The sequence below is a fragment of the Typopeltis vanoorti genome, chromosome 10, assembly GCF_054136105.1.
Source record: "Typopeltis vanoorti isolate ZY-2024b chromosome 10, IOZ_Tvanoo_1.0, whole genome shotgun sequence".
In the NCBI taxonomy this organism is placed as follows: Eukaryota; Metazoa; Arthropoda; class Arachnida; order Uropygi; family Thelyphonidae; genus Typopeltis; species Typopeltis vanoorti.
This window is the reverse complement of record NC_143558.1, coordinates 68416586-68430910: the sequence shown is the minus strand read 5'-3', so window position 1 is coordinate 68430910 and position 14325 is coordinate 68416586. Positions and strand designations below refer to the sequence as shown.

Below are 14325 nucleotides of genomic sequence, written 5' to 3'. Positions count from 1 at the left end.
TTCCTTTTCCTGGATATCACTCCTCCATACACAACTTGTTGATACCTATCAGATAGCCAGTCTCCAATTCAATGCACCAATCTAATATCCAACCCCATCAATTAGACAATAGACATTGCTTTAGATACTTAGATAATTTAGATATTTAGACATTGCTTCTACTAGATAGTTCTTGAATAGCACCTAAGTAGTATTGATCTCCTTTCCATTCTACATATGTAATGTCTCCTGGTTTTCTCATAATCACAATCCTTGTAGCTTCACATATATACTTTCCTCACAGAAGTTCTCACATGGCTGGCAACTACACAGGTAATCACTTCATGGTCACTCTCACCAATCAGAAGGAGATTTGACACCTCATTTATAATGACATCCTCTGATGAGAGGATGTCATTTATATATATGTATTTATATCTCTCATTATATTTATATAAATGAATCTATATAAATATAGATTTATTTAATTAAATTTAGATAAGTGCAAAAGATATGATTGAAAACATTTATCAAAAGACTGTGAAATTTCTTTCTTGAAAAAAAATCATGAATTGAAATCACATTTCTGTACCTAATAATAAAATTGAAGAACATTCATAAAAAAAGAAATTTCACTTTCATATAAGAGATATATAAATAAATCTCTTATGTTCAGAATTTTTTATGGTAAGTAACAAACCTCTTCTGTGTACTCTTTTGGCAATGGAACACCTGCTGTAACTGTGGGTCCTCCACCATGCATTTTTAAGGCTCGTATAGTAACGACCATCACTACAGCATTGGGAATTAAGCCAGAATAGCGACATTTAATATCAAAAAATTTCTCCATTCCAATGTCAGCACCAAATCCTGCCTCAGTAACTGAAATTATAAAATAGCATCTCTCATAAAAGACAGAACACATATATGTTTTATTTAACACACGTATAAAGGCATATTAAATGCTGTCTTATTATGCTAATTCTACCAGACTTTATTCTGGTAGAAATATCTTTAATGGTTTTTCAGTACTGAAGATAATACGTTACCAACAGATGTTGCAGTTAAATTAAATAATTCTGTTAGACTAGCTAACATCATGCAGAATAGTAATTATATGAAATTATCTGTATTTATCATTCATTACTAATTGTGAAATATACATTAAACACACAATAAGGAGATAACTGCCTGTTATTAAAGTTAGTACATTGAGTGGCCACTTTATTAGGAACACCTCCCCATTTTCTTTCATTACTAATCATGAAATAAACATTAAACACTATGCTTGATGAAAGGTTGATGGTTTCTAGCAAAAAAGATTAAAAATGTTAGTGATAATGCAAAAATGCAAAGAGTGGATGAAAGAGTTGAGATTTCTGGTAGATATATACAATTTTCAAATTCACAAGTATAGAATAAGAGAAGATATGAAATTGTTGTCAGAAGAAATAAAAAATTTACAAGTATGGAATAAAGATTCTAAATCTGTTGACAGGTCTAACATGAGCAAAGTAAAAAGAATGGCTGTGATTGCAAATCAGACAATGTTGAAGTATGAAGAGAGCATGCAATTTATAGATGTATGGAAAGGATATGATGGAATAAGGGACTAATACACCCTCAGTCCAAAAAGAAACCGAACTTTTGATAGCAAATAAAACACAGGCCAATTATAATTATTCAAATCATTTATTTCAATCAATATACTCTCCCTCAGCTTCGATACAGCATTTGGCATGGTAAATTAATTCGTTAAATGAGTTTTTTATATTGGTTTTTGGGATACTGTTGAGGGTCGTGGTTACTGCCACTTGAACGTTTTCAATGGTGTCATATCGCTTTCCTTTCATTAGCAAATGAAGTCAGGGGAAGAGAAAGAAGTCACAGGGTTCTAAATCAGGTGAATACGGCGAGTGATCCAACACACAAACTTGGTTTTTGCTCAAAAAGTGTCTCACAATGTTTGAACAATGAGTAGGTGCATTATCGAGCAAAAGTGACCAGCTGCCTGCATCATGATATTCATGCCGCATGCAATAAATTCTCGCTATCAATCACTTCAAAACTTCGAGATAAAACTCACCATTGACAGTTTGGGCAGGCGGAACAAATTCTTTGTAGATAATGCCCTTGGAATCATAGAAACAAATCAGCATTGTCTTTACTTTTGACTTCTCCAAGTGACTTTTTTTTTCAGATGCCCCTCTTCTGGTGGTCTCCACTCAGCACTCTGGCACTTTTGTTTCGAGCTCATACTCAAAACATTACATTTCATCACCAGCAATGATCGTTTCAAGGAAATTTGAGTTCTTACAAGCGGTTTTAATGAGGTCCTTGCAGTGTTCAATTTGATAAATTTTTTGGTCGTCGGTCAACTTGTGGGAAACAAATCGCGAATTCAATTTACGAAGGGCCAAACTCTCCGTAAAAATGTTGTGCACAGTTGATTTTGCAATCCCCAATTCATCTTCAATCAATCTCACTGATGATTTCGGGTTTTCTTTGATGAAATCATGCACTTTTTGGATGTTAACTTCGCTCAGTCCAGTTTTTGGACGGCCTGGCTTTTCGTCGTCCTCAAGCATCTCACGATCACTTTTAAATTGCTTAAACCACTTGTAAACTTGAGTACGGGATAAGCATTCATCACTGTATGCTTTTTGAAGCATTCGATGCGTTTCTGTAAAACTTTTACCAAGTTTAACACAAAAGTTAATTGCAGCTCTCTGTTTGAAACTCATTTTCCGACCATTCATCAAAACACACTGCCACTCTTGGCACAATAACTTGGCATCTGATGAAACAAATGTCATAAGCATTTGACACATGTTACAATAATGAAGGTTGCCGCGTTCGATAACAAAAAGATACAACAGGTGGCACCACTAATTTCTTCTATTTTCAAAAAGTTCAGTTTCTTTTTGGACAGAGGGTGTATATACTAATGATTTGCACTTAAATGGATTAGAACTGGGCATCTAGAGAAAGATTGTTCACTGAGAGAATGAAAATACAGGAGGAGGAAATCTAAGGATATTAAGGATGGAAATGAGTACAAGTGTGATCTCCCCTCAAAGCAAGTGAAAATAAGAGCAAGTTAAACAAAATTTCTCATGTCAAAAATGAGTTGGGAGATCATTAAAAGATGCAAGGATACTTCTGAGTCCAAGAGAATGTTGCAATTCATGTATACTAATGCCAGAAGTATCATAAATAAGGAAAGGAGTTTGTGACATGATTTGACTTGGAAAAATTGTAGGCAGTAACGAGACTTAACTGATGAAAGGAAATAGTTTAAAGGACAGAATGTATGAATGTTATATTTTCAGGGAATACTGACAGACAGAACAACAACAAAGGAGTACTACTGATGCTAAAGTTCAACGGGAAGTCAGTAGCAAGATGGCAGCACATTTGAAGTTATCTGATGTAAGTTGATTGTTGCAGCCAGAGACTTGTAGGTGCAAAGAAATATGAGTGCTATGCCTCAGCAAATTTGCTGAATAGGGACAAGGTAAGTAATTATTATGGGAGCTTTGACTATGGATGTCACAATTTAGAAGGAGGTAATGACACATGGGAAAACAAAATGAAATTTATGAAGCTATTCAGAGATAATGACCTAAAAAATTGATGGAGATGTCTGGGATTTCAGCATACTGGATCTGGGTGAGAACACCACAGGATTAGTCCATAAATTCGTCCCCATCAGGCATCCACGGAGTCAAAAATTTCATTGTGGGAGGACTCATTGTCACACACATAACTCATCAAACCGTGCTTTAGCCACATTTATATCTCCACAGTCATCACATGCTCAGGCGATGCATTGCATTTACCCTCAGTACTTTCCACACAATAAACCTACCTCCCACTCCCCAACTGTTCACATCCTTCTTATACAGTTTCCTCTTATGTTCCTCATATCATGCTCATTCTATGTAAAACTTCTTCCAGATTAGTCTGGTAATAACTCCGTTACCAGTTTATATGTCTCAATCATATACCACCCTCCTCATTCTATCCACTAGACTCTGCAAATTATATTTCAAAATTCCAGAGACCAAAAACCACCTTGGTCAATCATCTCTGGACCCTTTCCAATATCTCTTCAACATTTTGAAACCAAGTTACCAAATCTGTGTACAGTAATCCATATCCTGAACACAGCCTTATATAATGGAACAATAACATCCTTACTTCAATACATCAGTGTCCATGGCATCACTGCCAATAATCATCTGTGCTGAGCTCACAAGTTGACCAATGTATCCCAAAAATGTTAACTCCTTATCTACCATCATCCCCAGATTCCTAATATCCTCCTCCTTCTCTAAGATATCCCAAACGAATGTATACTCAGCATCCCATCTTTACTTCCCAAATTTTAAAACTTCACACTTTGCAACAATGAACTGATAATCCCTCACTTGCCCATTCATCCAATTTATTCAAGTCCTCTTGTAAAGCCAAAACATCTGCTCTACTGTACAGCTCATAGTCATCCTAACTTTGCATCATCTACAAACAATTACATATCATCATTCAAACCTTTTGCAATGTACCTGTTGTTTAATCTGCTTAACCTGTTGCTGTTTAACATGCATGTTAAACACTAACTGCTCGAAAACAGACCCATGGAGCACACCAGTAAAGACTTTCCTCTTCTGGGATATTTCTATCCCATATTACTAATACCGATCAGACAGCCAATCTTCAGCACAGTGTGCTAATCTATTATCCAACCCCCATCTGTTGAAATAAAGTACCAATCTGTCATGTGGCAATCTATCAAACGGCTTTGCCAAATCTAAATATATCAGTGTGTTTGCAATTCCCTTATTCAATGCACTTGTCACTTTATTATAATAAGTAGATTATTAAAGCATGATCTTTCTTTAGCAAAAAAAGATCAATGCTGTTAATCAAAGAGAACAGTGCCATTGTCAATTCTGGATCATGGCTTTTGCTAACCTCTCCAACACTTTTAACCACAACAACTCCAAATTTACAGATTGGCCTATAATTCAAAGCCCCACTTATCAAGGAGAAAAATTTTGCCCTCTTTTTACTTGTCACATTGTAAGTACACTGCTTGGAAAGTAGTCAACAGACAAATGGACAAGGTGCATCGTGCCTTGTGATGAGTCGTGTTTGTAGCCAGTATAAGTTAGAGGAATATGATGCTCCCAAGTCAGTGCAACTGTGTCTGGGTGAAATAGCTGTGAGAAGAGAACTGACAGAGTTTGAAAAAGGAGTTGTGATAAGATGCCAAGTTAAAGGTCTATCTGTTTGGAAATTGGTGACAAATTGGCCATCCTAGGTAAACAATCAGTGATACCATACTGAGATGGAAATGCTGAGAGTCAACTGCTACCTGCAGTGGATGACCCACCATGCTCACCAAATGTGACCATAAGGTGCTACGAAGAATAATATGTAAAAACAACTTTGTCGGCTGACACATTGAAAGCGAAGTTCCAAACATCATCTGGAACATGCGTTTCCATGGCAGGACTGCAATATCCAAGTCCTCCATTACTCAAACCACATGCAGTGTCATATGGATGTGGTTCGAGTAATTGGAAGTGATCACTATTTAGTCTTGAGCAGGATAAAATTGAATTTCATTCAATTTTATCCTGAAAAGACAAACTTTTATTGAAAAGAATAACATGTAAGAAAGTTTTAAAGTGAATAAAAGTTGAGCAGCTCTCAGATGTGAACTGTAGACTAAAATACACAAACATGATTGAAGAAAAAATGAAAGAGTTTGAGAACAGGAATCAAACCTTGGAGATTCAGTGGCAAGCCTTGAAGAAAACCCTGATTGATTCAGCTAGAGAGGCATGTGGTGAAGTTGTCTGCAAGGATAGAAAAATTAGAACTCCATGGTGGACACAGGAAGTTAAAGAGGCAGTGAAGGAAAAGAAGAAAGCATATCAAAAGTTCCTGGCAAATAAGTCAGCTTGTGCTCTTAGAGAATACAGAGACAAATGTAGAAAAGCTAAACACTGTGTAAAACTAGCTAAACAAAAGTCATGGAAGGACTTTGGCAGGAACATAGAAAATAAATATCAAGAAGGTGGCAAAATATTCTGGACGTTGTTGAATGATAAATGAAACAAGCAGTGATGACAGCACAGTGGTAAAAAACACTGACCAGGCATGCAGTCAGGAATACATATCCATACTAGAAGAAGAAAAAGCCATCAAAGGCTTGAAATGTGCAAAGGCAGGGAGTAGATGATATTCGACCAGAAATGCTGAAGTATGGTGGTATAAAAGTCTTACAGTGGCTGTACTGCATAGTTCAGAATGCCTGGACAGAGGGACAAATTCCTGATGATTGGAGTAGAGCTCTCATTAGTACCCATATATAAAAAGGGAAATAAAACTGAATGTGAGAATTACAGAGATATTTCCCTACTGCGTGTTCCTGGTAAGATATATGCAAGTATACTTGAGAAACGGTTGAGAAGAATTGTGGAAGAAAAGCTTGGTGAAGAATAATCTGGATTCAGGTCAAATAGAGGATGTCAGGATCAGATCTTCACTTTACGACAAATAGTTGAGAAATCATGGGAATATAACAAAGATCTGTATTTAAATTTTGTCGATCTGGAAAAGGCATATGATAAGGTGCCAAGAGAGAAGCTATTCAATATGCTACAGTTATATGGTGTCAATGGGACATTATATCAAGCAATACTTAGTCTTTATTTGAGTTGTAAGTCAGCAGTTAGAATTGAAGGAAGTACAGGAACATGGTTTAATGTTAAATCTGGTGTGAGACAAGGATGTACACTATTCCCTCTGTTATTCATTATCTATATGAATCACATTATGAAGGCAAGTGGTATTAAACATGATATCAAAATTAGAGATGTTAATGCTTTATGCTCTTTGCTTTACACGGATGATGTTATACTTCTAAATAAATTCGCTACAAGTCTGCAAGATTCACTGAATAAATTGAATAACTGTTTTAATAGATATGGTATGAAGGTCAGCAATAAAAAGACAAAGACAATGAAAATAGGCAGAATCGTTGAAAATGTCAACTGTGCTGTGAACAGAGAACCTGTGGAACAAGTAAAACATTTCAGCTACTTAGGCACGATTTTTAGTGAAGATGGTAAATTAAATATGGAAATGAACAACAGAATCAATAAAGTTGGTATAGTAGGAAGTCAACTGAATAAATTCATATGGAATAAGAGAGAAATTAGTCGGAACACTAAATTAGCTGTATACAAGACAGTGTTCAAACCAGTTTTAACTTATGGATCTGAGAGATGGGTCAGAAGTATAACACTTGACCAAAGACTAGAGACTGCAGATATGTGAGTCCTGAGAAAGATTATAGGCATGAACAGATGGCATCAATGGCAATATCGTATTAAAAACGAGGATATTAGGAAAGAACTTGACATTGTCAGCATCCAGGAATGCGTTAGCAGAGCTAATCTCAGGTGGTATGATCACTTAAACAGAATGGGCTTGTTTTGCTAATCTTTCCTAGCCCATTCTGTTTAAGTGACCATACCACCTGAGATTAGCTCTGCTAACGCATTCCTGGATGCTGACAATGTCAAGTTCTTTCCTAATATCCTCGTTTTTAATACGATATTGCCATTGATCTCTACCAGGTTGGCAGGAAAATGACCCAGAGGAAGACCATGATATAGGTGGTTTGATACGGTACAAAGTGCCTTAGATGATAGAAATATAAGATCTGATAATGTTGGAGTCTTGACAAGTAACAGACTGATTTGGAGGAAAATTGTAGATAGGAAGTTAGTAATGATGTAAATTTTTCGTGTAGCACTATCATATCCTGTACACCCCTTGAGGGTACATGCAGGAATTTGATGATGATGATGATGAGAAATCTGAACATTCTGGACAATGCAACTTCCTACATTATGACACTTCTACGGAAATGGCCATTGTCTCTTTCAGCATGGCATTGTACTGTGTTCATAAGGCTGCTGCTAACTGTGGGCATAAACATTATTATTATTATTAAACAAGACCTCATGTAGTCAAATAGGAGGTCCTTTTATCTCACACACATCTCATCATACCGGGTCTTAAACACATTCAAACTCCTTGCAGACACCACACTCTCAGGCAAGGCATTCCAATCATTGACAACTCTGCACGAAAAAAACCTGCCTCTCACTCCCCTACTCACACCCTCTTTATACAGTTTCTAGGGATGACCTCTGGTTCTCCCCTGATTTCCCACTATTCTCTGTAGAACTTCTCCACCATTTATCCTATAACAACCCCTTACCAACTTGTAGGTCTCAATCATATCTCCCCTCTTCCTTCTCTCCACTAGACTCTGCAAATCACATCTTTTCAATCTTTCCTCATACTCGACATTCCAGAGGTCAGAAACTACCTTAGTCAGTCGCCTTTGGACCCTTTCCAACATCTCTTCATCCTTCTGAAAACCAGGTGACCAAATCTGGGCACAATAGTCCATGTGTGGCCTAATCAAAGCCTTATACAATGGAACAAGAATCTCCCTACTTCTACACGTCAGTGTCCTCCTCATCATTCCCAGGAGTCTTTGTGTTGTCTTCACAATTTTGGCGATGTGTCCCCTAAATTTTAGATCCTTATCCACTATCACTCCCAGATCTCTTATTTCCTCTACTTCCAACAATATATCCTCACCAAGCATAAATTCTGCATTCCATCTTTGTTTTCCAAATTTTAAAACTTTACATTTTGCAACATTGAACTCGCATCCCCATTTGCTTGCCCAATCACTCAATTTATTCAAGTCTTCTTGCAAGGCCACAACATCTTCACTACTCTTTATGGTTCGTCCCAGCTTTGCATCATCTGCAAACAACTGAATATCTCCATCCAAATCTTTGCCAATATCATTAATATACAAGTTAAATAGTAATGGCCCTAAAACAGATCCCTGAGGCACTCCACTATTGACTTTCCTTTTCCTGGATATTGCACCCCCATACACAACTTGTTGATACCTATCAGATAGCCAGTCTCCAATCCAATGCACTAATCTAATATCCAACCCCATCTGCTCTAGTTTGACTATCAACTTATCATGAGGTACTCTATCAAAAGCTTTTGCGAAATCCAAGTATATTACTGTGTATCCTTCTCATCTGTCCAAGGAAGCAGTCACTTTATTGTAATAAGTAAGTAGATTACTAAAACACAACCTCCATTTAGCAAATCCATACTGTCCATCAAAGATTATACCATTGTTGTCAACCCAACTCTGGATCCTAGTTCTCACAAGCTTCTCCAACAACTTAACCACAACACCTGACACACAGATAGGCCTATAGTTTGATGCTTGAGTTCGATCACCTCCTTTATGAAGTGGCACAATCTTGCCCTCCTTCCACTCTTTAGGGACTTGACCAAGTGCAAGACTCGTATTAAAAAAATATGTCAAGGCAGGTGTCAACTCTCTGGCACATTCCTTCAGAATACGCGGTGATATATTATCAAGTCCCACAGCCTTATTTACATCTATACATAAAAATATAACGGAAAAACTCACGTAGAAAAATTATTTAATGGTATAATTTTCGCCCGTGTGTCACAGGCATCTTCAGTACAATTAGGCACGAAAATTAAACATTAACTGACAATTCCAAAAAGCGCCACCTAAGTAGCTGGTGTAAGATAACTAAAAAGGTCAATAACTTTCCTAAAAAAAAAAAAAAAATAATAATAATAATACAATAAAAAGTTAGGAAAGATTAGCTGATTTGTAAAGTACTATCTCCCATAAAGGGGATAGACGTAAGCCGTCGGATCTGTTTAAGTTAGGAGAATGAAGTAGAGTTTCACATGCTTCTTTATAAAGGCATTCCATGAGAAACTGACTTTTGTGAAGAACTCTTGTCTTTTTCCAATGAACTCTGTGTCTAGCGAAGATGGCATGTTCTGCAAGTCCAGACTTTTCAGGTTTAAAGTATTCAATATAAGATTGGTGTTCTTCTAGCCGAATGGAGGCAGATCTTCCCGTTTGTCCGAAATAACATAATCCACAAGAGCACGGAATCTGGTAGACACCTGGATGATTGAGATGTGGAAGCTTGTCCTTTGGAGAAGCGAGAAAGGTGGAGATTTTTCTAAACGGTCGAAAGGCAACAAAAATATTCAGTGGTTTTAAAATTTTTGCTATACGTTCACTGATGCCTTGTATATAAGGGATGGTAATGTGCGTTATTTCCTCTGTGTTTGAAGAGGGAGACATATTAAATCTACTCAAAGTTCTTTTAATGAAGCAATTCTTATAGCCATTAGATAGAAAGGAAGAAGTTATATATCGTATTTCTTTCTGTAAAAGATCGTCTGTAGAACAAAAGGAGTGGGCCCGATGAACCAGTGTTTTAATAGTTCCTGCCTTTTGACTGGGATGGTGATGAGATTCCGCATGGATATAATGGCCTGTATGAGTCTTCTTTCTATAAACTTTCATCCTAGGATCAAGTTTACCCTAGAAGTAGAATCAAATAAGCAGTTAGCCTTTTTAGATCATCTAATTCTTCGCCAACCAGATGGTAACCTACATTTCTCAGTTTATAGAAAGAAGACTCATACAAGCCATTATATCCATGCGGAATCTCATCACCATCCCAGTCAAAAGGCAGGAACTATTAAAACACTGGTTCATCGGGCCCACTCCTTTTGTTCTACAGACGATCTTTTACAGAAAGAAATACGATATATAACTTCTTCCTTTCTATCTAATGGCTATAAGAATTGCTTCATTAAAAGAACTTTGAGTAGATTTAATATGTCTCCCTCTTCAAACACAGAGGAAATAACGCGCATTACCATCCCTTATATACAAGGCATCAGTGAACGTATAGCAAAAATTTTAAAACCACTGAATATTTTTGTTGCCTTTCGACCGTTTAGAAAAATCTCCACCTTTCTCGCTTCTCCAAAGGACAAGCTTCCACATCTCAATCATCCAGGTGTCTACCAGATTCCGTGCTCTTGTGGATTATGTTATTTCGGACAAACGGTAAGATCTGCCTCCATTCGGCTAGAAGAACACCAATCTTATATTGAATACTTTAAACCTGAAAAGTCTGGACTTGCAGAACATGCCATCTTCACTAGACACAGAGTTCATTGGAAAAAGACAAGAGTTCTTCACAAAAGTCAGTTTCTCATGGAACGCCTATAAAGAAGCATGTGAAACTCTACTTCATTCTCCTAACTTAAACAGATCCGACGGCTTACGTCTATCCCCTTTATGGGAGATAGTACTTTACAAATCAGCTAATCTTTCCTAACTTTTTATTGTATTTTTTTTTTTTTTTTTTTTTTTTTTTTTTTTTTAGGAAAGTTATTGACCTTTTTAGTTATCTTACACCAGCTACTTAGGTGGCGCTTTTTGGAATTGTCAGTTAATGTTTAATTTTCGTGCCTAATTGTACTGAAGATGCCTGTGACACACGGGCGAAAATTATACCATTAAATAATTTTTCTACGTGAGTTTTTCCGTTATATTTTTATGTATAGTTATGTCTACTCACGGTTTACCTCTTTTAAAACTTATTTACATCTAGTTTACTCAACACCCCAAACACCTCTTGCTCACTTACAGTCAGTCTCTCATCTCCATCATCAACTGCTCTTAATATCTCCATGAAGTCACATTCACAAGATTGAAAGATCTTTATGAACTGCTCATTAAGTATCTCCACCACACATTCTGCAACAGCTGTCTTTATACCATTTCCTCCAATCAATGTCATCCTTCCATAATCATTCTTTCTTTTGCTGGCTACATATCGAAAGAACTCCCTAGGATTCTTTTTAGCTTCATTAGCTAACTGCTGTTCATACCTCTCTTTAGCTACTCTCACCAACCAAGTCACCCTCCTTGCCTGGTCTTTGTAGACCTCATGGAAATTTGTTACTTCCACTTCTCTTATGCTGCCTCAACAATGCCCTCTTTCTCTGTATCGCATGCTTAATCTCTTTATTCCTCCATCTCACACTTACCTTATTTAACCTTCTCACCCTTGGAATACACTTAGACATTGTATCTACTAGATAGTCTTTGAAAATTCCCCAAGCTGCATTGATCTCTTTTCCAGCTAACTCCTCATTCCATGCTACACCCGCAAGCTGTCTCCTGAACTCCTCATAATAACTCCTGTTGTAGTTCCACATATACCCTTTTTTCACAGGGGTCCTTGCACTGCTGGCAACCACCCAAGTAATCACCTCATGGTCACTTTCACCAATTGGTGGATGATTTGATACCTCATTGATAATTACATCCTCCGATGAGATGACCAAATCCAAGACCCTTAATCCTCTTGTGCCCTCTGTTACATACTGTCTGAGGTAGTTATCCTTTGAAAACTCAAGAAACTCGTTTTCTTTACTTCCAGTTGCTATCTCTTCATTCCAGTCTATATTGCCATAATTAAAATCACCCATAATGATCACCCTTTTCTTATTTGCTTGGCTTATTTGACTATACATTTCACTATCACCACCACCATCCATATTACCAGGTCTATAACAACATCCCACCAAGTATTTGATTCTATTTCACCTCTATCTCACACCATACTGCCCCAAAACCACTGGCCCCATTTCCCTCTTGCATCTCTACCTTGTATGGACATAACTCTTTCTCTATCATCAATAGCACTCCCCCTCCCTTTTTACCCCTTCTATCCTCACGAAACACATCATACCTTTCCATCTCTATTCCTGTCAGGATGTCATCCTCATCTAACATTGTCACACTTGACTGGTCTCCTCAGAGCCTAGATCTCAACCCTACTGAACATCTGTGGGATGAGCTGGAGCATTGGGTAAGGTCAATGGACATCCACCCCACAACAATCCAGGACCTTATTATATGCCTACAGGAAGAATGGTCCAAAATTCCCACTGATTAGTGCACCTGTGGAAAGTATGCCCCTGGAACATAATTCAAAACATGCTGTGATATATTATCAAATCCTATTGCTTTATTAACATCCAGTTTATTCAATTTCCCATATACTTCCTATTCACTCACCATAGATCCCTTCTCCTCCTCCTTCTTCCCTGCACTCAAACAGAGTGCAGGGAAGAAGGAGAAGGGACTTTACAAGGATGATATATCTTTATTAATCACTCATTTAATATCTTAACTATATTCTCTGCAGTGGTTCTCATTCTACCATTTTCACTAGCCAATATCATTCCTTCCATAATCATTTTTTCTTCTATTGGCCATATCAAAAGAATTCCATAGGAATTTTTTTTTTTTTTGTATTATTGGCTAATTGTTGCTCATACTTTACCTTTGCTATACTTACCAAAGGTACAGTATGAGCCTTCCCACCTTCTCTTTGTCCTCCTCATACAACTAATTATTATTATTTATCCTATGCTGACTCCATGCCTCCTTCTTCCTTGTAAGCTTAACCTTTTCATTTATCCATTTCACAGCAATCAAGAAGAGAGAATGCGTGGAGTTGCAGCACGCACACACACCAAAAAGTGGTGGAGAGAATATAAGGAGAAATGTGATAATCAAAATCATTGATAAACAAAGCACAGGCACGAAGGATGATCAGCATGATAAAGAAGTCAAAATCAGATTATAACAGAGAATTAGCTGAGCAGGCCAAAGAAAATTATTACTGAAGAATAGATATAATGAATTCAAATAGAAGGTGACAGAAGCAGAAAAATAGTTGAATTACTAAGTAGCTGAGTGCACAATTTTTGAGGGTGTATCATCCAGGTGATAAAGCAATCATTGATGTGAGAAGAGAGAGGCAGATGAGAGGTGGTTACAGGGTTGACACTGGGGAGTTCTTTCGCTTGGTTGAACAGAGGGAAGGAGTGATGACAAGAGGCCATCCCTGGAAGTTACGAAAGGAAACTGTGGGCAAGAGAGTGAGGAGTGGTTTCTTTGCATGGAGGGTGGTTAAACCATGGAATGCATTGCCTGATAGAGTGGTGAGAGCGAGAACGGTCAATGAGTTTAAGGAGTGGTATGATAAACTTTGTGTTTCTTAGGAGGGGGGACTTCCCCTCGATGAGTCTTGATAGGCTTTCTGTTTCTTAGAAAGGACCTCCCACAATGAGTCTTTTGACTCTATGGAAACCTGAATAATAATAATAATAATAACTGGTGGTTCTTACAATATTAAGAAATTTCAAAATGAATACAGCTATGGGATTGGATGGGATGTTGGACCATTTGTTATGAGAAAGTGCAAAAGAAATGGCACTGTTCGTAGAACCAGACTATTTAAGTCTTAGCAGAGGGAGTGATCCATCTGTTTTACTATAGAGTAGCAATGT

At 37.3% G+C, this 14325-nt stretch overlaps 1 protein-coding gene across 1 annotated transcript in view; it reads right to left on the bottom strand.

The window, feature by feature from the left end:
• The window catches only part of pug (pug C-1-tetrahydrofolate synthase, cytoplasmic), a 426201-nt gene that overhangs the window by 80444 nt on the left and 331432 nt on the right, over window positions 1-14325 (bottom strand). The window contains exon 21 of the mRNA XM_090399374.1: window positions 680-861. Within this exon, the coding sequence (XP_090255500.1) occupies window positions 680-861 (182 nt within the window). The remainder of the gene's footprint in view (window positions 1-679; window positions 862-14325) is intronic.